Consider the following 25,611-nt stretch of genomic DNA (forward strand, 5'->3'; position numbering starts at 1 on the left):
ATTGATCCGCATTATTTTCATTCTAATCAGGAATTGTTCCTTTAATTTGTAACTGTTGATGAATTTTCGCTTGTCTGATCAATCCAGGTGAGAAAAAAGATTCAGGGTGATTACCTTCATTGAAGTATTTAATGAAGCAGTGGGAGATGTATATGGACAAATATACAACTATATACTTATGAGACTCACATTATATTTCACAGTAGACACTTTACAGTGTGTATATACATATAAATACACACACATATATATACACACACACATATACATATATATATATATATATATATATATATATATATATATATATATATATATATATATATATATATAGATATATATATATATATATAGCCTCCACATTTTTATTTAAAGGAACTCATTTATGGTGAACAGGTCTGAGAGCATGACATTGCCACTACCACAATGTCGTCTGTAATTACTGATAAAGCAGTGAGGCGAGAGCAGTCAGGAATGACAATTTGAACACACGTGCATGCGCCACGGCAACAATCTCTTTAAGTCACATTGAGGCGACTGCTCGTCTGCTGCACGGTGTGTAATAAATAACAATTGCAAAATAAGGAAGTCCGCGTATCAGGATACCACGACAAGACTATCGAACGTGCGGCGGAGATTTAATCATCACTGTGTCTACAGTTCTCCTGCAGGGAATATTATCTGAGGTGCTGGAAGAAGAAAAAACATGCGCTCATGAACAAATGAAGTTCAGAGAGAGAGAGAGAGAGAGAGAGACAAAAGTAGGCGGAGACAGACAGTGACAAACAAAGAGAGACAGAGCCAGAGAGAATGAAAGAGGGAAAAGAGGCGGATGAAAGCAAACCATGCCAAAGGTGTTCTTTTACCTGTTGAGTCCTCCTGCAGGCCGACATCAAAGGACAGCTTATCTGTCTGTGACCTTGATGTCTTCAAACAGGCCAGGTACTGTGGTCAACACACACATCAAACCACACAGACGTCATATATACTCTCTCTGTCCAGTAGACCTCGCTCAAATGCTGATGTTCATGTTTAAAGGCTAACTCCACCAATTTTACACATTAAAGTGTGTTTACAAATCTCGGGGAGTACGACTGCATACATGAAAAAAGTAGCATAAAACCTTTTGTTGCTCCAGGTAGCTGTGAGTATTCTGATAAACTGCCTCAAGTGACATCGCACAGTGGCTAAATTGCATTGTGGGGAACGTAGGCATCAGGTTTTGAAAAGGGAGAATAAAAAAGGTCATTTGAGTCCAACAGTGTTTTAGGAGTGCCATGCTGGCTATCAAAACACGGTGTTTCGGTGTTTATCCCTATTTCGGTACTTTTGACACCACTATACAGAGGACTGACTACAATTTAAAGGTGCAATACTTTAGAATTGGCCACCGTGAAGGTATACTCCAACACTACCAACACTCCCCTTAGTGTTACTGTTGACACTGCTAGCAACTGGGAGAAAGAGGTGTTCAGGACTGGGGCTAGCATACTAACTTCAGTGTATATCTCTTCAACACAAATAGATGGATTTGATATAAAGTCAAAGCTGTTATTTATTTCCCATTTTGTGGATAATTTTAGTATTTTTTTAATGTTTTAAACTATGTTTCTCACATGTTTCAACCTAAATTTGTACCATTGGTGGAGTTTTCATTAAATTCCTGCTGATCGGGTTTAAATTTCATGTTCTCATGATGGTGACACTGATGGTTAGCTCTTACCATCGAGCTGAAGGAATGCCGCAGGAGGATGGCATGTCCGTACAGAAGAGTCTTGTGTCCGCCGCTCTGTGCTGCCTGAGGAGATAATTCACACACAAGCACACACACACACACACACACACACACAATAAGTAGTTAGACGTCAGGCTCAAGCCCCTGACAGATCAGCCCTAGTGGTCTCCCTCCACTCCAACTGCTTCAATCCACATCCGACCTCTGACACTGAAAGTTGACCTCAGCGAGGACCCTTCGCGCCAACGATGATGACCTCAAGCTCGGGGGCACACATCTCCTGGGAAGGGTTTGCCACCCCATCTCGCCAATGAAGACATGCAATCTGACTTGCCACAGGAGATGGTGTTACTGGTTCCTGTATCCGTGAGCGAACAGGATACGGACTCATCTTTCCAGCACTCCGACTACAGGAATGTGGGAAGGATGCACAACTACTGTCAGTTTTTCTGATGCAATGTCAACATTAGCAGGGAGTGACTCCGCCGCTTATGGGGTTGGGTTAGGATGCAGGAGGGGAACAGATGATATCTCTACTGGTAGAGATGCAAAGGGGATAAAGAGGAGCTATTGTTGGTTTTCTTCGGCAAGCAGCTCCCATGTTACTCACCTTCCTTATGAGCCTCTAGGAAGCATTAAGGTAAGAAAGAGTGTCATTATTAAGAAAGGACTATTGTTCTCCTGAGCCTTTCTGCCTGCACCTGCCTTATTTTTGTCTTTGGTACAAATTAATATAAAGTCCTTGGCTAGAGCTGGGCAATATAATGGTATTATATCGCCATAGTGATGTAAGACTGCATATCATCTTAGATTTGGATCTCATTAAATTGTGATGTGGCATAATTGATGTCTGTTAATATACCTGGGTGGCCTGCCAAAGTAAAGTCTACGTGTGGGAAACACCGCAAGGTGGTGATATTTGATTCAGTCTGAAGTGCTCCAGTGGACCAAAATAGTAACATATGCATTGTCTATCGCGATATAGCAGGGAAATATTGCAATATTATTTGCCCAGCCCTATTCTAGGGGATTATGTGATTGTCAAAATGCCTTATTTTGAGAAGGATGAAGGAAAACATTCTTTGGCATTTTACAGAGCAATACCACTGGCACAAGATCCAGAAATGATTTCTGAATCAATGCCAGAACCATAAAATGTCACATTAAACTGAAACTACGGCCACTGCATGTGGTCAAGACTTACCAAAGCTAAGAAACTCTTGAGATGCATGAATCATGTGGATCATGGCAGTGTTTTCGTGAAAACACCCTACTATGCACAGCCTGTCTTTGATTCTGTTTGAATTCTCTCTTTTTTTTCTCTTTCCCCCCTACAGCCCCCTCGACTGGCTACAGGGACAATAGCCAGCCTGTGATTTGATGCAGTTGTGTCGTGCAGACTGCAGCACTGGCTTCCAGGCTTCTCCTGTGCTTCTGGCTACTGCTATACCCTGGCTGAGGTACTGAGCTTAATGCGGCGAGGCATATCCAGCTGCAATCACCACAACCAATAAACCCTGAGTCCTCCGCTTACTTCCTTATCCCATGGCTGGGCGCTGTGTCATACAGATAGAATGGAGTCAGGGAATTGTGGCTCGTATGAGTGGGGGAAAAAAATCTTCTACATGTGGAGACACATTGCAGCAAAAATTCAATACAACCTCGAGCAACTGCACTGAGTAAAACTGTGTTACCCTCGGCTCGCTGAACCATAAAGGGAAAGACAATTGGATCAAAGAGGTGTAAGAGAAGAAACAAGCAGTGTGCTCTATTTCCTGTCCAGCTGTTGACCACAAGTGACATCCTCATATCAATTTAAAGGCGTGACATTTAGCAGGACGCAGCCTCCCAGTGTGTGAGCCCTGTAGCACATTACATTATATGTGTGTGTGTGTGGGCGCAGTACTGTGGTTTCTCTCAATAAAGCTAAAAGAAAAAGAAGTGGCAGTGATGGAGGAGGAGAAGAAACTAGGGCACAGCAGATGTTGTCGGAGCATCTCTGTTACTTTGACCGGCTGATGTCATCATTTGCACTTTTGACCAGTGACCCTCAAATCAAACAGGTCAGCGCCTTTTGGGTTTGGACGACAAATTCACACCAGAATGCTCACTGGTGGATATCGAGCTAAACAGGGGTTGGCATTTACACGAGCTGCAAGTGTGTCGTCTTCCTCAGCGTCTTCCAGCTAAACAGCCTGCACTACCGATTTGCTCCAGCCACCATCTATTGATAAGCCCATCTGTTCAAAGACGTATTGATTTCAGAGCCACAGCCGAGACATATTCAACCTCCATTTCCCCTTTAATGGCGCTTCCTCCAGTGGCATTTCAGCGCGGGCGAAGAATGATGAATAGGTAGACAATATCGAAAACAGATAAAAGTGAGCAGAGAGAAAACACTGAGGTTACACAGTAAAAATGGCCAATCTTAGTCATCGGGAAGCCTCTGGGCTGTTTGCTATAAAGGGAAATAAGGTGTGAAATCTTCCTAGTCTGACAGCAAGTATGAAACGCAACACTATTAAAGTCCAACTGAAATCAGATTTGGTTATTGTAAGTCAGTCAAAAAAAAATAAGTAAAAAGTATTTTTCGAATTTTTAATCCCTTACTTTACAAGAAAATTAATGAGAAAGGTTTATGGGGATGAGAAATACTCATTTCACTCTCAGCCGCTGGAGGAGCATGTCTGTTTTGGCAGGCTGTGCCCCAGTCAGGGACCAAAAGAAAAAAAAAAAATACTTGTGCTGCAGCTAACAAGCCTGAAAGTGTGTTGCTAGTGTTGGTATTGAAGAGGCAAGGACCGTGCTGAAGTCGAGGGTTAGGATAAGGGAGGTTTATATGCAGTTTGTTTATGCAGTTAGCTATCCAGCCTGCACACATGACATCAGCAGTACGCTATGTTGTTTGTTGAATGTTTGTTTGGGAGATCGATAAAAAGAACTGATGAACTCCAACATACAATTTACAGCCGGTTCTCATCTGTAACCGGTTCTTGAGTCCCACCGCTTATATAATATGAGCTGTTTGAATGGCTCCATCTACACAGCAGAAAACTAACTGTATTCAGAAAAATGTATTTAAAATGCAGGCACGATCAAGGAGACTAAAAAGATCGTCTAAAATCATTATCTCCCTTTTGGTTTCTGATATTTTCTCAAAGGATAAAACAGGACAAAGTGTTTTACAGAACACATACTCTACATATGCTGCAGTAGAAAAAAAGATGCAATCTTAATTCAGTTGGACTTCAAGTGTTTCCTTAAGGTCTTAAGAAGGTGCTGATGCAAGAGGAACGAAGCTGGACCAGCAGTAAAATGGGCCCATTTGAGCTTTAATTTAGCGTTTAATATTTTGAAGAGCCTTTTTTCTCTGATGTGGTTCATAATTCCCTGCCAGCTAGCTCTAAGACTCCCTGCAGGGCCAATGGAACCAATGATTTTGACTTCTGTCCCTCTGTTGCAGCAGATTCTACTGCGGCAGCAAAGCTCTAGCAATGAAACATTCATTTACCATAGAAGAGAAGACTGTGAGGATTAATGGACATTCTCACCATCATTAGTCATGTGGCATGAATAGAGTGACCTGGCTCAAGATGAGAGCTGTTCTGACCACATCACTCACAATCATTTTCGGCCTTGTTGCAGAAGTCTTGGCCTCAGCCGTTTGCATCATCTCGTGGTATCTCGTAGCACACAGCCAAGAGTGAGTGAGCAAAAGATACTGTGACAAATTAGAGCTTATCCTACGTGGTAGGGATTGCATAAAACAAATGATACTGCAATGAGCATCCATCTGAATGCCCCGAGGACAAGACTAATGTTAATCTGACGCTAATCCAGCATTGGTGCCGCTCTAGTTCTCCAGCAGTGGAAAGAGAGTTGTGTGCGAGCTGATGGGTGCAGGGAACCTTATTGGGAAGTCTATACAAAACTCTATTTGTCTCTGTCAGCTCGGTAGGAGCTCACACACAATCTTCTCACCCAGTGTACACAAAAAAATCCATACGATCATTAGTTACTTAGAAGCATCGGCCCTGGTGTCTGCATAATCCAAGAATATTATTGCTTTCTGATGCAAAGACGAATGTTCCGAGATGACGTGTGATAGAGGATAAGTCATATTGTAGGACACCAATGGGGGGAGAGAGTAAGAGAACAAATTGTGTATTGTGACTAATCTACTGCTGCATGCATTAGGGATGAGAGGGGAATGGTATGAGTGTTGAACATACCCATCGATCCGGGCCGCGTGTCTATCATGCAGAAGATGGAGATTATACACAGAAGATAGAAGATAAAGACGGGAGAGTTACACATGTGTCACAGCAGGGAGAGAGAGAGGCAAACACACTTGCAAGGAGACAACTAAAAACAATGATTACTTGTGCACATTCATCCACCTGACAGACTCCTGAAGCTGTTGAAAAAAGCCAAATAAACTGCCAGCTGCTTGAATTGCTTGTAGGGACATTATTTCACAAAGAAAAATATGCAGCGAAATGAAGCTGTTTTCCTTCAAGGCTCGGTGTTAATCAAATGGGCAAAAGTGCACGAGGCACTTGAGGAAAAGCTGCAGTAATACCACGGCATCCTCATCAATATTCATGGGGGCCCGGACCTCGCTGCAGTCGGGGTCCCCAGGCCACTGTAATGGGCCTATTTTGCCCATTAATCTCTTTATAGTGACTGAACAAGTTAAGAGTGTTCAACCTAGCTGACTGCATTCATTACAATAAACTGTTTTACAACCTTCTCTTTGAACATCTAACAGGATGGGACATACAGTACATGACTCAGGGATGGCTTATGAAAAGAGTTGAAGTATGGATTGTAAGATTGTATCCTGTCTGTTTATGTGTGTGTGTGTATGTGTGTGTGTGTGTGTGTTTTAGCACAGGTAGCGTACTTACCCCTTCACTGTTCTGTCCGCTCTTAGCCAGCATCTCCTGCAGGGCCCGTACTGACAGAGACTGTTCCAGCACAAATGTGCAGATGCACAGGTCTGGAGGTACATACTGCAAAAACAGGGAGGTGGGTTTACATGCAGCACTCACATATCTTCTTCTCACACATTCTCATAGTAATAATTTCCAGCTGCATGAAGCAGAGTTTAACAGCCTATAAATAAGAAGCAGAAGACAAGAGTACCTCAGAAGATTTATTCCAGAGTTCATTCCTGATGGTGTGTTGTTACTGAGTCAAAATGTTCTCTAAACAGCAACAGGAGGGGGCACAGTCGGCCCAAAAATTGGGACATTTTCACACAGGTCCAAGGACTGTTATGAGACCACCAAGGTGCAAAATGAGTGCAGTGAGAGCAGGGGCCAAAAAAACAAAACAATTGGCTAAAAGATGCTAAAATACTCATTAAAGGCTGCTTCACTAGTTAAGTGACCCTTCACCTGTTTGACCTGTTGTTCATTTGTTTTGATCCATTGTATGACTATTTGTTGATAAAAACATTGATTAAAGCTACTTGAAATGGATGTCACTGCTGTAGTTATAGGTGATTCACAATGCACCTGCACAGTGAATACACTATGATAGGCTTGTTGCTTTTCATTTTGGTCATCATCAAATGATCACTACGGTCACCTGTCCCAGCAATACTGATTTTGATTCAATGAACTTTTTGCTAGATAAGCAAAACATTCAGACATTGCCAGAAAAAAAATTAAGCTGCCCCCTGAATCTACAGCGATCTTCTGATTAGATGCCCTAAAGTCCGTGCTGACTACTGCATTTTTTACCGCTCTCGAACCAATTTCGTCTTAATCAAGTGGGCAATATTCATTAAAAGGTACTTTAGAAACAGATTAAGTGCTCTCAGGTCAGTCGGCGCTCAGATAAGCCAGGTCTTGGACGGAGCGCTATTAGACAAAGGCACGGAAGCCAAATTGCATCCCAAACCAGGACAGAACAGGACGGGACAGGAGGGGATAGAGGAAATTCACTGACACAATGAGGAAAGTAGAAGTGCGGCTACAAGATAAATGATATCAACCTAAACACCCTCACTGACCTCCTTACTGAGTATCTCAACTCCTCCCAAACTGGTTCATTCACACAGGTATAGCTAACCTCATTTTCAACTTCACACAACTCAATTTTAGGGTGAAGCATCAAAGGATATATTTAAATATCCCTGCATTAGATCTCCAAGACTAAAATGACCACCGCTGTGCACAGCCACGGCAAATCTGACCATTAAAGTGTAGGAAAGTGAAACCTTATAGAGATGACTTGATTTATTGCAACACATGCCAACAGTATTTCCAGATGCTCTCGCTGGCCGGCTGTGGACTACAGACATTCAATCACTCAACTTCGTCATTGGGTTGATTGATTAGTTTAATTTTGAGAGATGCTTTAATTTTCATCCGAAATGTCTAAAGAAACAGGAGAGAATGACGCCTCTCTCATATCTGTTTGTTAAATCTTCTGAACACTGAATATGGCTACTTGTGTGTGACAGGTATCGTCCAAACTGAAGAACCCACAGAGAACTACAACAGCAATTACAGCTAAAGCTCAGTCTCGCCACCCTCATAGGCCAGTGTTGTTTTTCTAGCTGCAACAATAGGCAGTTGTTCCAGCCAAAAAATAAAAAACAACTTCCAAAAAAATTGACGAACACAGTAGCCGAGTAGCATTTAGGTGCTAAAGAACAAAGCTAAAGAGAGTCCAGCGGTGCCTACCAGCCTGTCTCTAGCTCAATCAAATGTTTTATGTTGTTTGTTATATCTCATTATGGTGGCATATTCTTTTTTTTCCGTTTCCAAAATTACACTCTTTATGCTAAGCTAAATGTCTCCCTACAGACCTTCATATTCAACACAGAAATGTGAGAGTCGTATCTATCTTTTCATCAAACTCTCAACAACAAAACGAAAAGGTATATTTCCCACGTCAACCTGCTTGAACTTGAATACACAACACTCCACATTAGTCAGCCTTCTCTCCAGCAGTGTCATTATAGGGGGAATCAGAAAAAAATTGTCCTGGTGTCAAGCCATCCTGTCCCGCCCTTATCTCTCTGGGTGACTAACAGCCGACCTTTTCTCTCGCCGGGCGATGGACTGTAACAGTTGGTGGGGAGGGGACCATCTTGAGAGAGCAAGGCAGCGAAATGAAGGTCCACAAGAGCCAGAAGGGATGATGAGTATCCAGCCCTGTCAGGATGTCCTCTCACAGGGCAGAGCGGGGAGACAGCTTTACGGCTGCCTTGCCGTGCCCTGACGTTTTTCTTTATGAGCAGAAGTGTAACGAGGGAAAGAGTGTAGCTAGATGGTGGGCAAGGATGGATCACGTCTCTATTCCAGTCTCCAGAGAGAGGGTCAAAAAGGGTTAAAGTCTGTTTGCCTTGAGGAGGTGACCTCGTACTCTGCCATTCCTTTTTTTTTCAGCATAACTGGAAGAGTCGCTAAAACTGTTAATTGGCGGGTCGAAGGAAGGAACTAAAACAAACCAAATATCAAATGGTACTCTCTTTACTCGCATACTGGCACACTTCTATGACACAGCATCACCGCCTTTATGGTATCAGGGCATCTACCCTCCAGTGGTCATAATATTAAGTCGCTGACAGGCAGGAGCTGCTGGTCGTACATCACAATCAACCAGCTCCTCACAGGCTGATTGATGTTGCCATTTAAACTGTGCAAACCTTAAATCAACCACATCCTGTCGTGCTGGTTCTGTACCCCATTACTAGACCGGCTCACCAAGGAAAAGGGAGGCATCCGATTCAGTTGCCCAGGCCCACTTCTAAATTGCCATCTTGTGGTTTTTTTTTTTCACCTCTCTGGTGCCGATCCCAAAGGTGGGTTGATGCCTTTTCATAAAACCGGCAGGCAATGAAGACAAAGTGCAAGACAGGGAGAACATCCATCACACCTGTCAGGTATAATTACCATCCAATATGGGGTGAAAGCCTCGCCTCCCTCTGTGGACAATAACACGCACACACACACACAGATACTCTTTGTGTGAGCCGTTGGAGGAGGTGGTCGAAAAAAGAGGAAAAGATTCTAAATGCCAGGAGTACAAGGATCTTTTATTCCTCCTCCAGCCTCCTCATGTTGTCCCTCTCGTGACTCACACATTTACACACTGTATATGCCTGGTGTCAGAGCCGGAGCAAAATTAATCTCACACAATACTAATGGATTATGATTAAAAGACAATCAATGTGGAAAAAGCCCATTAGGCCTGCTGTCAACGTGCTTTGCTGTAGGAAAACATTAATGCCGGATCATCAGCACAGCAACAGGGGCCAGCGAAAGGTGAGAGTGTCTCGGGATGGTCACGATTCTCTCCGACAGCCAATCATCGTCTGCCTAATAGCTTACTGAAGAAAAAGGTGGAGGATGTGCTTCATAATTTTCCATAACGCTTTTGGGTGGCAACCTGCTGATTCCGAAGGCAAACAATTAAATTTAACTCGACTGTCGTAATTAAAACTTTGCACTTAGTCGCACAAAACCAGCAAATGCGTCAGCGCTTCCAACCGTGTGCTGCTCAGCTGCAATAAAAGCTGTAGGAAATTAAAGCCAACGACAGCATTGTTTATGAAACAATCCATCAAACACGTCCAGGGGCGTAATTTCAGGAAATTATCATCTGACGACGGGCCCCCAGAGATGCGCCGTCGTCTGTGAACCCTGGGAAGAAAAGCTCATCAAGGAGACCACAGTGGATGCTGTTGCGGCTTTCGGCTCAGCTGCCTTCCTGTGAAACCCTGCTTGGCTTCACTGAATCTTTGCTCGACCTAAACAAGGATGAACTAAATGCATGTCTGGTTTCCATGGAGCCCTCGATTCCTTTCATCCTGTGCACTTTCCTGAAATACTGCTTCATGTGACATTTGCCGAATATATTAGTTTCTGTGCCTGAACATATAATTGATTACCTAAGTGCAAAGTAACCAAACGTAGATGACTTTTGATCAAGGAGCTAAGCTTTGAAGACGTCGCTGTGTTCTCTCCACAGTGTTTTTCAGATCAGAGAGGATCAAAAAAGGTGCAACAGTGGAGTTACTGTGCCTACCTTTGCCTCAGATGTGGGCTCCAGGTAACACAGCCGATTGCCCAGCCCCTCAGCAGCCAGGCAGAACTTGCGATTCTCCTTCTGGATGCAGGCCACGCACTGGAGCACCACTTCATCATCCTGTCAAGACAAAACAGACTTCAGTCTGTGTGTATGCAAGTGTGGACGCCATGAGCGTGCGTCCACAGAGATCACAAATTCATCCATACATGTTCATGCATATCCTAGTACATTGACCTATCTGACACGAAGGCCTTTCAAGTGTTTCATCCCTGGTCCTTCACCACCACAGTGGGAGGGGAAGAACAGGAGAAGTCAAACTACAGGACGCAATAACAAGACCATAAATGCAATGAGTCACCTGTTCCTTGATTATTGAGTTAGGTTGAATTAGGTCTAGCACAATGGTATAGCAGCATCACTTGTACTGTTTGTTCCTTCAGTGAGGCACTTTCAAAATAAGAGTAGAAAAAACTGACTTCTAAAAAACTTGCAGCAGTACTGCAGTTTATGTAATTTGACATTAAAGGTGCAATATGTGTTGAACTAAACTAAAATGATCTACCAAATATGTATAAATAACAGTTTTGATGTTATGTCAAAGACGTCTGTGTATTGGATTGTAAGGATATCTATTGAAGTTAGCATGCTAACACCATCGCTCCCATGGGCGCTCCAAGCTCCCAGCCTGAGCAGAGTGAGCGAATAGGATCGCTCGCCAGCTGCACGGTTAACTGAGCTAACCAGATAACAGCAGCTACAGTTAGCAGCAGTTAGCGGTTGTGTTGACATTTTGGCAGGTCGTTTGGCAGGCAGCTCGATTTTCACATATAGCATCTTTAAGTTTTGACAACTGTCTTTTTCAATCATTTCTATGCACAGGTTATATTCAGGAACTACATTGTACTAAAACTATAAACAAAGACAGACAGCTGCACCACAAGGAAATAAATCTAATAACTAACATATTTCCCCTCCTTCACAAATTATCCTTTTCTCTCAGCTTCCGCACAGCTAATTGGCGGGGGGGTATATGCGATGATCAAACAGAGACCATCCATGGCTGATCCCTTTGATTTGACCCAATCTCCTTTAGGGCTATTTACTCTGTTAAATGGTACAAATGAGGCAATTGATTGGCGCGTTGTATGATAAAAAAAATAATGGTATGCGCAAATTGATGCATTTATGTATGTAAAGGCAGGGATCGCTTTGATGTCGCATTAGTAATTGCGTATGAATGCGCTGTATGTGTGGATATAATTGAGCATATATGCCTGTATTTGTTGTAGTTGTGGATAAATTGACCTAAAGAATGACTTGCTGTCTGATATTTGCATTAAAGAATTAGCAAGTGACTATTGGACAAGCCTTTCCGAATATATTAGCTTCAGGTACATGGGCACAAACAGCCATCGGCACAGGGATAATGGAGGAAAAGTTACCATCTTATCAATGATTAACGACAACATTATGCATAACATTTCACACAAAGAAAGGCATAAAGAGGAGCCATAAATAAGTAAACAATCTAAATCTTGCGGATGAGCCATGTGGGTTTTAAGGCGGCTCGCTGTCTTTGTGAAGGTGTACTAGCTGTAGCAATTATATACATCAAAAAAGGCCGGCGTAGTAGAGAGAAATTCCCCCCAATATGCATTTCTTTTGGGAGAACAACAGCTGAAAACAAACATCTGATGCTGCTCTTGTGTAAATGGACTGATTGGGTTTATAGCATTGGCCCCGTAAATGCTGAATTGGGCATAGTTACTCTTCGAGATAGCAGAGTGAGCGGAAATCTGCTGATATGGGCTGCTACGGGACGTAGCTGCACAATGGCCAGCTGCATTATTTAATGTAAGGGGGAATTGTGCTGAGAGCAGAGTGCAGGAGTAGTAGTAGTAACTGTAAAGCTCTCCATTACAGCGCAGCATGATGCATGAGCGATAAAGAGAGAGGGTAAAGATGTCTAGCATCTGCCCCTGCGTGTCTCTGAGTGCATGTGTGTTTACAGCCCTTTTTTTTGACACTTGTGTTGACCTGCATGGGAATCAATATGATGAGCCTTGGGGCCTTCAAATAGCACGCATGACCCCCTTTTTTTTTTCCAGTTGACGCTCACGTGCGCCTCAGATGTGGTTCGGGGAGAGATTCTAAAGCTTGGCATGTTGTTAGCTGTTGTCGATATGAAAAAAAAAACTGTTCTTAAAAGATTTGTTGTTAGCATGGAGATCCGTTTTTGCAGCGTGGCAGGGAGAGGTGGTACGTATAGAAGTACCATCCACATGAATGGCAGGACCCAAGATTTCCCAACAGAACATTACCCATGTAATGTACAAGAAAATGTTATTCCATGGTCCAGTTCTGATGCGAACGTGTCCACTGTGGCCACTTACGGCAGTGAACAGGCAGCTGGCTTTAACTTGATCAGCACTTTATGGTACAGTAGCTATTCTGTGGGATTGGACAACATGCACCAGCCCTCCCTTCACACGCATATCAATGAGCCGTTCAACTGTTGTCCTTCTTTAGACCACTCTTTGTAGGTACCAACCACTGCAGATTCTGAACGTCCATCAAGATCCTTACACCTGTACATTCGAGGACAAAATGTCCTAATATATCCCCACCACTGATAGGTGCCACTGCCATAAAATATTAAATGTTACTCACTTCACTTGTAAGTGGTTATTGTATGGCTGATCAGCGCACGGTATGGGATCCATGTGTACTGTTTGTACAGTGGAGCCGAGAGCAGACATAATTGAGATAATACTGACTGCTGGAATTGATCGTGCCATTCGTGGGACTGTTATGGGAAAGACTTTGGATAATGCTAAGAGTCTTGGATCAATAGGAAAATCTTGTTCAACTTAGATGCAGATTGAAATGAATAGCCCTCTATGGTAAATCAACACTTGGCTGGGTCAGAACATGCAATCAGTCTCCCGGTTGAGGAGAGCGAGCACAGGGCTGATTTGGGTCCTATAAGGACAGTATCGATCCACGCATCGCATTCCTGCCTGTCTGAGTGCCAAGATGCACACACAACGGACGCGCGTACACACACACACACACACACACACACACACACACACACGCACACACACAGCTGCATCTTCAATCAGAGGCGTACTCTCATGTGACTCCCTCTGTCTAGCCCGCGACTGGACCCTTTCCCCCCCCGTCTCACCCAGACACTGAGGTGCGATTAAGTATCTGAAGTTGTCTCTGTCTGTCTCTTCCCCCCTCCGTCACCAACCCCTCATCCCCTATCGCCACAGAGCAGGAGGGGGCGCTCACTCCTATCAATCATTCATAAAGTCACACACTGAGTGATGTCAGCCTGACCTGAAGGAGAGACAATGCGCTCCTCAACTCAGGACAGGTAGGTTTAAAAAATCTGGAGAATCTGCTATTTCTGGCTGACTGTGAGCAACAGTTAGAAAAAGTCAAGCAAAATTAGAGTGCTATTCTGAGAGCCGGGGACAAGAGTAGGTAAAAAGAAAACCTAATTCAACTGTCACATACATTTTTATAGTAATGTAAATTAATAAAAAACAAGGACCTTTACCATAGCCTTGTCCAACAGTATGTCTTATGTTGTTACGGACACCTAACAATAGTTTTGCTGGTATAAATTGGAATTTTGAGATTCAAATGGCACAAAAGTTAATCCTGCGGGGAACATGAATGTGTGCAGCTCACTTTATTTAAATCCATGCAACAGCAACTGAGACTTTCTCACTCTAAAATGTCAACCCACTGATAGCTTTAGATGAAAAGCCAGGGAATCAACAGAGTCAATAGAATTCATCCTGTTGACATCCAGTCGTCTCAGACCGGCTCAACAAGACTGCATTGAAGTACAGAAGCGGAACACCTAACCATACTGTGACGTCAGGGCCTCAGCTCTCTGTAGATTAAAGAACACAATCATTCCTTCTCCTGCATGTGAGAAGCGAGTTGAGTCTCCAAGGGCACCTTGAGATTGAATTTCACTCTATCATAATACTCCCTCTCTCACGCTCGCTCCCTCTTCTGTCTTTGTTCTGTGTAAATCCATGCATTTGTCATCTCCACCGTGTATATGCGTGAGCTTATGTGTGTATATGTGAGCGTGTGTGTGCACAACAATAGCGTAAAACTCCTATGAGACTTGTGTGAGGAGCGCTGGAGAATATCAATGAGCGGGGCTGTGATGACAACACAGCTCACTCTCCCGGTTTCAGCCAGTCACGCTCTCTTGGTGCCCTGGGGGGGGAATAATGACATTGGTAGAGATTTTTGCATAGTGACAGGTAGGCGCACCAAAGGTCTCCTCAACAAGGCAGCAGGAGTCAATCATTGTGGTGAACTGTGAACGAATCCAGGCTGACATGAAAGACTTTCTCCTTTAAAACACCAGAGTGTGTAAACGTGCCTGCACTGCCCTTACAGGTCTGACCTTGTACTGTTGCTGGCATGGACTGCACTACAATACTGCTTCTAAATAAATGATCATCATTGATGATCGTATGGAGTGATTACAGAGTTTAGAGGCAACTAATGGGTTGCTATGGCTTGTGAGAAAAATGATCCTGGCATTAGGGCCCTTACAAGTGTGCACTCATTTAAAGAGCATCTCTTTTTTTCTCACCTCTTCTGTTTTTCCTTTTTATGTAGATTGCATATTTAGTTTTCTATTCCAGCCCTCCGGACAACAGAGATGAGAAGTCAAAGGGTTTGTGGACTGTAACGTCGTTCTGATAATGGCTTTTTCTAAGTACTGGAATAAGTCAGTTCCTCCAGGAAGTTATGTTGCTGCAATCGCAGCAATTAAGACAACATTAACCAGCTCCTGTGAATTCAGCACAACTTTGCGAATTGGTCCAATCACTGCAACTTTCTGCTGCAAATTTAACCAATACGTATAGTTTCACCAATCATAGCAATGTTAAGCCATACATTTCATTTCCTTGTTTCTGGCTAAAAGGAAGGAAAGGTCTTTATGTCACCAAATCCAGCTTTGCATGGAGAAACAAACTAAGACCCAACATATCTACGTCGTTTGACTTCTGATGTGCAAATTCCTCCAGAAAATGAAAGAACTCATTGGGTTTTAGTGTGTTTCTCCATGCATCTCCTGAAGACTTCAATACAGCTAGCTGGCACCAGAGTCAGGCACCAAAGCAAATTTTTTTTTTAGGTTCCTTCTGGTTGCAAGGATGCAGACATGCGCGACGCGGATGTCTCACATTTACCAACAAAAAGTGTTTCTGCACAAAAGTTGCGGTAAACTGTTTTGCACCGTGTACAACACTACGGTTTGTGCAACAAACTATGTGTGTTATGTGATACAGAAAATTAGGAGTACAAAGTCTCAAATAAAGTGTTTGAACATGGTGTGAAAGCTTTATCCAAAATGCAAAGTTGATGTGTAATTAAATTAGAGCTAATTAAACACCTTCTCCAAGAGTTTCATTGTAAACTAGAAGAGCAATCAGTAGAGTGTGTACATCTGCAAAGGCCCAATAGTCCCCTTTAATTCAATCAAGCCTAATCCAATATCAGATAAAACACATTTAAATCCGCTCGATCAGGATTTTTTGTTTGGATCCGCGTGAAATTGTTCTCACTCATAGACCCCAGCCAGTTAAATGCCCCTGATTTTTTTTCATCAAGATCCATGCATTATTCCCTGAGTAATTAACAAAATGTACAACTAAATATGGCTTGTTTTGAAATTTTTAAGACAGTAAAAAAAGTCCTATCCCTTTTTTCAGGATCTGCTCCAAAAGTTAATGGGGTCTATTCTGGGCCATCCTCCATTCAAGTTTTATGGAAATCCATTCACTATTTTTTGTGTAATCCTGCTGACAAACCAACCAACTGGTGAAAACATAATCTCCTTGGCAAAGGAAAATATTGTAAACATTGCAACATGCGAGCTATTGCAACGATGCGTTGCAATGTTTTGGAAATGTTGAGTGAGATCCAGCATTTTAGGCCGCAACAATCCCAAACAAAGCCCTGAGGGACTGAAGTACCTGGACCAAAACAATCTCAGGAGTGGTTTGGAGCAGCTTTTGGTTTAGGAGATGTCAACAGCATTACAGCAGGTAGTGCAGCAAAAAGAACCTCTTACCACCTTATCATGCACCACCCAGGGCTGCATTGTCACTAGTCAAGTGCATCCTGGAGGCGCTACAATACCTTGTGTAAAGCTGCGGTTACAAAATGTCTTACAGTCACACACACACACACACAAAAAAGAGCCGGAGAGCCGGAGCTGGAGTGGAAAAGAGCAAACTACCTCTCAGCAGGAAACTGTATGTTTGCTGTTTTTTTTGTGCGCTCGGAGTCTGGGTGTGATTTCAATTGAATTGCTCGGGTATTTCGTGCGCTGCTCCAATGCCTCCCATAAGGCTTGTGTTACCACAGCTTGCACTCTTACAGCCAGCAGCACTCTGTTCACTCGTGACGTTACCGTCGCTCATCTTCGTCCATGTGAGATACACTAGCTCGGTTCAGAGCATAAACGCTGCAGAGAATATAACAAACACTGCGTGTAGTGGTACAACTCCCATAGGGCAGCAACAACATGACAAAGAGTGTCATCATTCATTTGTCTTCAGATTTCACCTTCTATGCCTTGACAACCAACAGAGCCACGAGCCATGCGATCATGACAACGATTCACTCTGTCACCTCATTAAAATGCAGTACATAAAGCTTGCACACAAAGCTGAATTGCGAAAATTGCCTCAACCCAAACTAATTGTCTGTGTACATGCCTGAGTCTCACAAGAATGCACTGGTGCATGAGGGTGTGTAAATATCTAAAGGAGTTCATAAAGGGGAGGCAATTACACCTCCCGTTAAGAAGAAATTACCATTGCTAAGTATACCCCATCAAAGTAAAGACTTGTGGCGATAAAATCCAGACTCCACTCCTGCAGCTGCAGCAGCTCTCTGCCTCACTCTTTGAGGTCATATTTGGTCTATCTTCTTCGGCTTGATCTTGTGCCAAAGAATCTAGTGAATCAACGGCAAACTGATCCAAGGGTGGCACCGAGCGGCCCTCTGGGAGGAGGCTAAAGGCTATAGCACCACAGGGAGGAAGAGAGAGAGGAGAGGAAAAAGGAAAGGTGATGGAAAAGATCCTGCAAGCTAAGCCAATGCCTCACACATACACAGCAGACCACAGCACTTGCCTCTACTTGCCTTTGTCCCTGTGTGACACCGTTGAACAGCGCACTAGGTAATAAGTCTCCATCATCACCGGGGGACCTGCTGCTGCCAGTCAACAACGTACAGAGGCTGGCTCACACATGCAGACTTTGTTCTGGACAGATTGATACAGCTGGCCAGGCACTGCAGAACAAAATACAGCTGGGCAGTGGTTGTACCCCCTACAAGCTTTCTCTCCTGCCTAGAAATTTTACTCACAAATACTCTCCGAGTGTAAAAACAGAAAAAAGACCATGTGTTTCCCGGGTATCTTCACATGGTTAACAGGACAGGGGAGGACCGCAGTCTATAATGACGTCCTGTTAAAACATACTGCAGTTATTGGTCTGACCTTCTGTGTATGCCTCCTGATCATGTTGGTGTACACTGAACATGTTAAATGTGATGTAACAAAGACGGGTATCATCAAAATCATCAAGGTGCTTCAGTATATGTATTTATCGTAAACTTGTTAACATTAAATTGCAGTTCACTTTATAATGCTTCATGTTCCTCTGAGCCAAAACTGTTTGTTCTGCTAGTTGTTAGTTATTAGCTCTGCTAGCTATTTGCTTACCTAAACACACCACAGGACTAGCTACTTTAACTATTTTGAAGTACACGTAAACTCAAAATGGGTTTTTTTTGGCTAATGTTGCTAATGTATTAGCATTCACACTACTTTTACCTTAACACTAGGCTGAAGCACGTGTATTAGCATAAGCGTAAACCTGTGTTGTCACATCAAACTGCAGTTCACTGTTTAATGGTTCTTTTTCCTCTGAACAGAACCTCTCAGTCATGCTGCGTGTTCAGCTCACTGTAAGCTACTGGCTCTGCTAGCTGTTACCTCCCTTAGCCAAACTCTGCGGCCCAGTGGCTGCTAGCTAGCTAACTAGCTCTCTTCCTGCTGACTACAACAGCTGACTTGTTGTTCACAATGTAGCATTATAAGGAAGAAAAAGACAGGATAAACTCAACTCAGGTCAATTTTGAAACAAAGTTATCTCATGACACTTTTCATACAGTGCATAGTCTGACTTACTGGATGTAGACTGGCACCTGGCAGTGCAAGAACATATGGAGCAGGTCTAGAGCTACATTCAACTTTTCTCCAATGAACAAGCATTTGGACAACCTGTCCCTCATACTGTATTTGTTAATGAGGATCAAATCAAGATATCATTATTAGCATGACAGGACTTAAACTACTTGCATAACAATGACTGTAGAGTGTATATTTTCCTGTACTGTAATTGTCCTCCACTATCCGAGGAAGCACTGTAAGCCAAGAAACGTTTGTTCCAGAATATTCTGGTGGTTGTTACACATGCTATCTGCCGATTTACTGTGATTCATAGACTTGTAGCTTCACACTCTCTCTCATACTGTGGTCTAACACCAGCCGAGATGGACAGAGAAAGAGAAAAATGCTGGACGAGAGGAGCGAAGCTTTGTTCCTCGTGACTCAGTGTTGCTGTGTAAATGGGAGTGCTAACGCTCATCTCGAGGCCCACTGCTGAACACACTGCCCCCAGAGCACGGACGATAGAGACGGAGAGAGGCAGAATGAAAGGCAAACAGAGCCATCGAGAGAACAAGGAACTCACTCTCACACACACATACACAAAGATCATTAAAATTCCCAGGCCGGGGTGACACCATAAATTAATCCCAACATCCACTGAAGTTTCAACCTCCTTTAAAGGCTTTGCTAAGGGAGCTGAGGATGACAGCTTTACAGCTCATTATTGAACAGTGTCAGTGACCAGACGCTGGCACAAAATGCACGCAGCTGCATTGTAGACTGCACTGGCGTGGACACAGCATGTTGTTTGAAGAATCATTAAACACAGGTCATGTAGGTCAAGTTTGTTTGCATATATTAGAGATGCAGGATATTGGATTTTTGCCAAAATCCAATACTCCAACATTTTACTACTCATTTTGGGCAATTGCGGATGCCAATACTGACATATACACGTATCATTTTCCACCTAATTGCAGAGAACATCATCAAGTCTTTCCCAGAGTTGAATTAAATATTGAACCTACTGTTATAGCAGTTGCCCACTGGCAGGTGCAGACAAATAACATTTGTATGTACATATTCTCGGGTTAAAAATAAGTACACTACTGAGACAACAGTTTTGTGATGCATGCCTAGAATTAAAGGTGCAATAGTTAAGAATTTCAGTTGAAAAAAGTTTTTAAGTTTCTTAAATGCTAATATTATCAACAGAATGTTAGGGCAGCTACAGTTAGCAGCAGTTCGCAGTTACTCTCGTGATATGATACCTCTTTATTTGTTTTGAGTATGAATTCACCAGGTTCTCTCTGCATCTTTAAAGAATCATTTAATTTGAATGTCACATCAGCAGAAATGTTCATTTTGGGTCGTTGCCTTTAATGGCCGACACTGACGACATGCTGATATTGTCATGCATCCCCAGAATGTATCATTTCGATATCTCAACGGATGCTAAAGGCCCTCATCAACAATACTTCCTGAGGCAGTCCAGTCTCTCCACACCAACATCTACGGTACAGCAACTCTGAGTATGAACAGATTTTTGCACTCTGAAATAAGACTCTACCGATGCTCAGTCAAATATCTAGGAATAAATAGAAGAGAAGATACCACCAAGGCACTGGAAGATAATCTAATATGTGGTGGTTCAATAATCCCGTTCATATTTGATCCTCTCAGCTTGTTTGCTTGTGTGTACGCAACAGTCATCTGGCACATACTGCACTTCAGACCCGGACTGTCTAATCACTGCGGGCAATCTAATTACCCAATCACCATAGACTCGCACTATACAGCTGTGAACAGCAGCGGCCATATGGGCCGGGGCAATCCATCTCGAAGATTGGACAGGTACGGCGATCGCTGCAAACCAAATAGCTCGGGGTGAAAAATGGCTACACCTTAAATGGCACGGAATGTTTGTAGCTGCTGTAAGCGGTGCGGCGTCGCAGCATATCAGAGCGTGGATATTACAAAAAGAGTCAGACGTATTTCTTCCGTTAAAAATGAAGGCTGTTGGAGGTCACGTGAGGAGAAAGTTTATAAAACAAGTGTTACTAAGTGAGCCCTGCAGGCGGATCAACACCCCCAGGTCTGGAGGTATTAAGCCTGTCTGCATGCTTCAGCACCAGGGGAGCAGAGGAGGGAGGCTGTAAAGTGTTTCACTGCACCTCGCAGCACTGCCTCTCCTCCCCGGCAGTTACTTTAATGCGAAGGGCTAAAGTAAGCATTTTCATCACTTCCTTGCTTCAGGCGTCCACTGTCCGTACCGTTGAACAAAATCGGGGTAAAACCTGTCCGGATAGTTTTAAGCGCTAATACAATGACGATGCAAGAAGATAAGGGCAGTGTTGCCTTTTTTCCCCCCCTGTTTTACGCGATGGCACTGAAGCTGGGGTTTTCACCGAGAAACAAAAGGAACAAACGGCCTCCTAGTCCTTGTGCTTCCTCTTCGCAAAGTATCCTCATCCGCCGAGGGAACTGAGACTTTTTTGTGGCAGAACACAGGGAAGGGAAAACAGGCTGCCTCTGCTTTCCGACGAGCGATGTGTTGTGTATTTTTAGAGGAAGAGATTTTCTTGGGAGGTCCAAAGGGAGAGCAGCACTAACAGGTGCATTTGTAACCACGCTGCGTCCAGCAAGCGAAGCGTGAATTTTGACTCTGTATTTCAACTGCGTGACGCCAGAGGAAGACCTAAGTGGGGAAGAGATGGAGACAACACTTTGATTTCAGGTCAAGGGAAGTAGGAGTACTGTATATGTGATGCGGCCAAGAATAATCTCCAAAATATACCAGGCCAAAGTACTTCCATACATCTGTAGTTCACTGTTCAAGACTTAACATGTTCCGCAAATCATAAACTCTCAGTCCTGCTGTGTTTTTTAGCTCTTAGCTTTGTTAGCTCGGTTAGCTGTGAGGTAGCACCTCCGTCAGCTGTCTGCTCCCTTAGCCAAACACACCAAAACACACTGCTGCCCACCGGCTGCTAAAAGCTAACAGCTAACTAGCTTATTCATCTTGTTGATTTCAACACAGATTTTGTCCGTGCCCGTCCTCCGTAGACGGGGAGTTTACTGCGTAGATTTTAACACGTGATAGTTTTATAGCCACTAAAAATGCAGCATGACAAGTCTTCATTAGACCCTTTATTGTAGTTAGCACTTGGTTTAGTCTCTCATTTACTCAGGGATAGTTACACACAAGTGCATACAAAAAACCCTTTCGTCCCGGAGGCATCCCGGGGAAGATCTCTGTCCGTTCTAATCACATTTACTGTCCCTGCGGTAAGGGAATGCCATTAGTCTCGAGCCCTGAATAGTCTGACAATTTGGGAAATAAGCTTTTTCCCTTTCATGCTGGCATGAGATGAGACAATAAATACAACTCCCATGTCTGTCAATCAAATGTGAAGCCGCAACCAAGAGTTACCTTCTCTTAGAATAAATCAGAAACACCTAGCCATGAAAGAATGACAACTCGCAGTTGGTGTTGTTGGCTATATCATTAGAATATCCCACAGTTCCAAATATCTAAAGGGAACATGTCCTCAACACTTTGCTTTTGCCAAGAAAGACACTGTTTAATACTCTAACGGGTTCATCTGCTCACAAATCGGAGAGATAACTGTTCTACAGAAACGTGTATAAAGGTATTACACTTATTCCTTATATGTGCAATAACACTGATCGCAGTGTCAGCTTCTGTGGGATAAAAATATCCATTGTCCTTTAAGGCCTGACCTGACAAAAATTCTTCAGAGCACTCATCCACATGCTTGTAAGTATAGCTTCACTGGGCCCCCGGCACAGGAGAGAGCCAAGATTGAACTGCAGCTGAGACACCGCTGTGTCAAACTCTATTTGTGCAAGGACTGGTGATGATGCCCAGGTGAAAGGTTTTGGTGTCAGAGCTAAAGCGCGGCGGAGCCTCGGAGACAAAGCATGGCGCGAGGGGAGAGAAGGCAGACGGAGGCAAATAGCGAGTGTAGACACAGTCTGACTTGATGGCAATTGCCGAATTCAGGGGCAAACCACCTTAAGCAACAAGTCACGAAAGAGCAGGTGGAAAACACAAAGAGCCGGAAAAAAAAAAAGACACATCTCAACTCATCTGGGGCTCAGAGTCAGAAGACAGCCTCTTGTAGGGCAATTTTTACTGCATCAGATATCAACCGGCAGCAGTCTGATTTGTCATACGTTTCAGGAAGAGGCCATTAAGAGCTGGGTGAGGCACTTTTGAAGTGTCAGCTCGTCAGCTATACTGCCACAGAAACACTCCTGTAAGTTGGGAGGGAGTGCTGAGAAAAAGAAAAAAAAAAACTGAGCAATGCTGCAGAGACCCAGCGGAGGTATAAAAAATGCTCCACTGTCTCTCTGCACTCCCTCACCTGCAGGGCTAGACATAGACCCAGCTATAAAAGCTCTCCACAGAAGCACTGCAGAGTCTCGGAAGAAAGTGGAAGCTGCAAAATAATGGGGTGTTTGCTCTCGAATAAGGTGCAAATACATGGGGTTGAATATGCGTTGGCATGCATGCGCGGGCCTTTACGAGCATCCTCGCAACCGTGCTTGCCGGTGAGGCAGAATAGTGCATTTCTTTATAACACACATAGTTGACTCTGCAGCAACAAGCCCCAATAAAGCGACGATATCGCCTTGTCTGTGCTGGCGTGGTGCAACGCAGAGGTTGTTAAAGAGGTGTGAATCTTTTATGAGGTGAGGAAACGTCACTGTTGTCAATATCAGATGAAAAGGCAGGGACTTTGGCACCCGACCTGGAGTGGGGGGGGGGGCAACACTGGATTCTCTCAGCACAGCAATTGTTGTAGCGCCGGATGCACCTGTGTGTGAAGATCCCGCAAATTACTCAATTACACACCCTCAGCCGGGTCAATAGGATTCTTCGATAACATGCACTGGTGTCACTGAGAGCAGCTCTCCAGCAGCATAGCGATCCGGCATTACATTTTCGGTCGGAAGGCTGTCAACGGTTGCTTTAAAAAAAAAAACGAAAGAAAGAGACTCAACTTTCTCCTACAAAGTGCAGCTCAACAGCAGCAGATTGCAGCAGTAAACACTCGCCTAAATGGCCTATTAGGAGCACAGTGGGGAGACAGAACATTGGACATAATTATGGCAGATACCGGAGCTGCTTTATGTAGGAGGAGAATGATTCACAAGCATGGCTGAAAGAAGAGAGAGTTTTAATGGTGTTCATCCGTGGTAAAATGTCAGAGACACAGACATTGTTTCTGTGGTAACAGGGATGTCGGCTGCAGAGGTGGGGAAACCCGAAAAAATGTTAAGGTTGTCAACCGAGAGAGGAATGCTCGCAGGGAGGCAAGTAATACATGCGACACTTCTTCTTTGATTTGGTAACTACATCAGTACCCTCCGTGTAACTGTTCACTTGAGCCCATCACCAGCTGTACACTGTTTAGTCAAGGCTACAGCTTAAGGTTCAAATCTGTTTCATTTGGCAGAAACTTTTCGGTGAGCCAAACTTTTTTTCTGTTCTGGACGGATGCGGTGCCAGCCCCGCTGCTAATTAGAATTTAGGAAGCGATTTTTGGGGGGGTTTGTTTTGAGTAAAATGGCAGCAAAGAGTGACACCTTGGAGGAGGATATAATTGATGCGGTGCAACATATCGCAGTGTGTAGCGACTCATCATCAAATGGCTGGGAAAACAAAGATAAGACTGAGAGCGCTTGACAACACCGGTAGACGCAAGTCTACTGTAGTTCCCCTTTTTCTTGATTAGGAACCACGACAAGCACTGTTTGTTACTGTCTGTCTCAGGGGGCTGTGTACTGCCCCGATTTCTGAAGATGGTCATTGGGAGGCTGCTGGTTAGCGTTTGTTAGCAGTTGTTTTAGTAAAGCTATCTCCTTAAAATATGATCCAGTTTCACCCACCAAAACACCAAATACAGTCATATAGCCGTGTTTTTATACAGCAATCTGTATGGCGGCATCATAAAAATTAAGAGAGCATTCATTGGACGCCAAACTAGTACCCGCCCTCGAGTGCAGGATGAGTCATCCACATTTTTAAAACTGTTTTCCAGGAACTTAAAACCTATAAAATACCATTTCGAATACCTACAAAATGACTTTTTTTGCCATTGTTGGGCCTGATACTGGCATATAGGTGACATTAATGATCAACAATTAACTTATTTAACATGCAATTTGGGGAGTCTAAATATCAAACTTCTTATCTGTTAATGGGGTAAAATAGTGGCAGCTACCTCATATATTTAATATCCATTTGATAGTACAGTATTACAGTATTTTTTAACGACGTCTACAACAACAGCCAAGGCCATGCTAGATTTTATGAACGTACCTGAACTCGTCTGCTACTTCTACTCTCGAGGGAGCCACACCAGTGAAAGAATTTGTGGAGGGCACAGCTTTACTACGACCAATGACTAATGGAAAGCCACAGATTTTTTGGGAAATGCAGCCTCGCATGTGCCAACAATAACTGCCAAGAAGCGATGGCAAAATAGAGGCAGAGACAGAGATGGCCCTGCGAGCCACGGAGGAGGCAGAAGCTAACCAAAGCTGACAGGGGCTGGTG

At 43.6% G+C, this 25,611-nt stretch overlaps 1 protein-coding gene across 8 annotated transcripts in view; it reads right to left on the reverse strand.

The window, feature by feature from the left end:
* The window catches only part of LOC115597678 (ryanodine receptor 3), a 112,733-nt gene that overhangs the window by 77,564 nt on the left and 9,558 nt on the right, over window positions 1-25,611 (reverse strand). For 5 of the 8 annotated variants that reach the window (XM_030443847.1, XM_030443844.1, XM_030443842.1 and 2 more), the window contains exons 2-7: window positions 10,784-10,903; window positions 6,646-6,750; window positions 5,968-5,988; window positions 2,346-2,360; window positions 1,724-1,798; window positions 867-945 (exon numbers count right to left, since the gene is read on the reverse strand). In XM_030443847.1, the coding sequence (XP_030299707.1) occupies window positions 867-945; window positions 1,724-1,798; window positions 2,346-2,360; window positions 5,968-5,988; window positions 6,646-6,750; window positions 10,784-10,903 (415 nt within the window). The remainder of the gene's footprint in view (window positions 1-866; window positions 946-1,723; window positions 1,799-2,345; window positions 2,361-5,967; window positions 5,989-6,645; window positions 6,751-10,783; window positions 10,904-25,611) is intronic. The other 3 variants (XM_030443846.1, XM_030443848.1, XM_030443845.1) reach the window with 1 other exon arrangement.

Source organism: Sparus aurata, chromosome 16 (assembly GCF_900880675.1).
Source record: "Sparus aurata chromosome 16, fSpaAur1.1, whole genome shotgun sequence".
In the NCBI taxonomy this organism is placed as follows: Eukaryota; Metazoa; Chordata; class Actinopteri; order Spariformes; family Sparidae; genus Sparus; species Sparus aurata.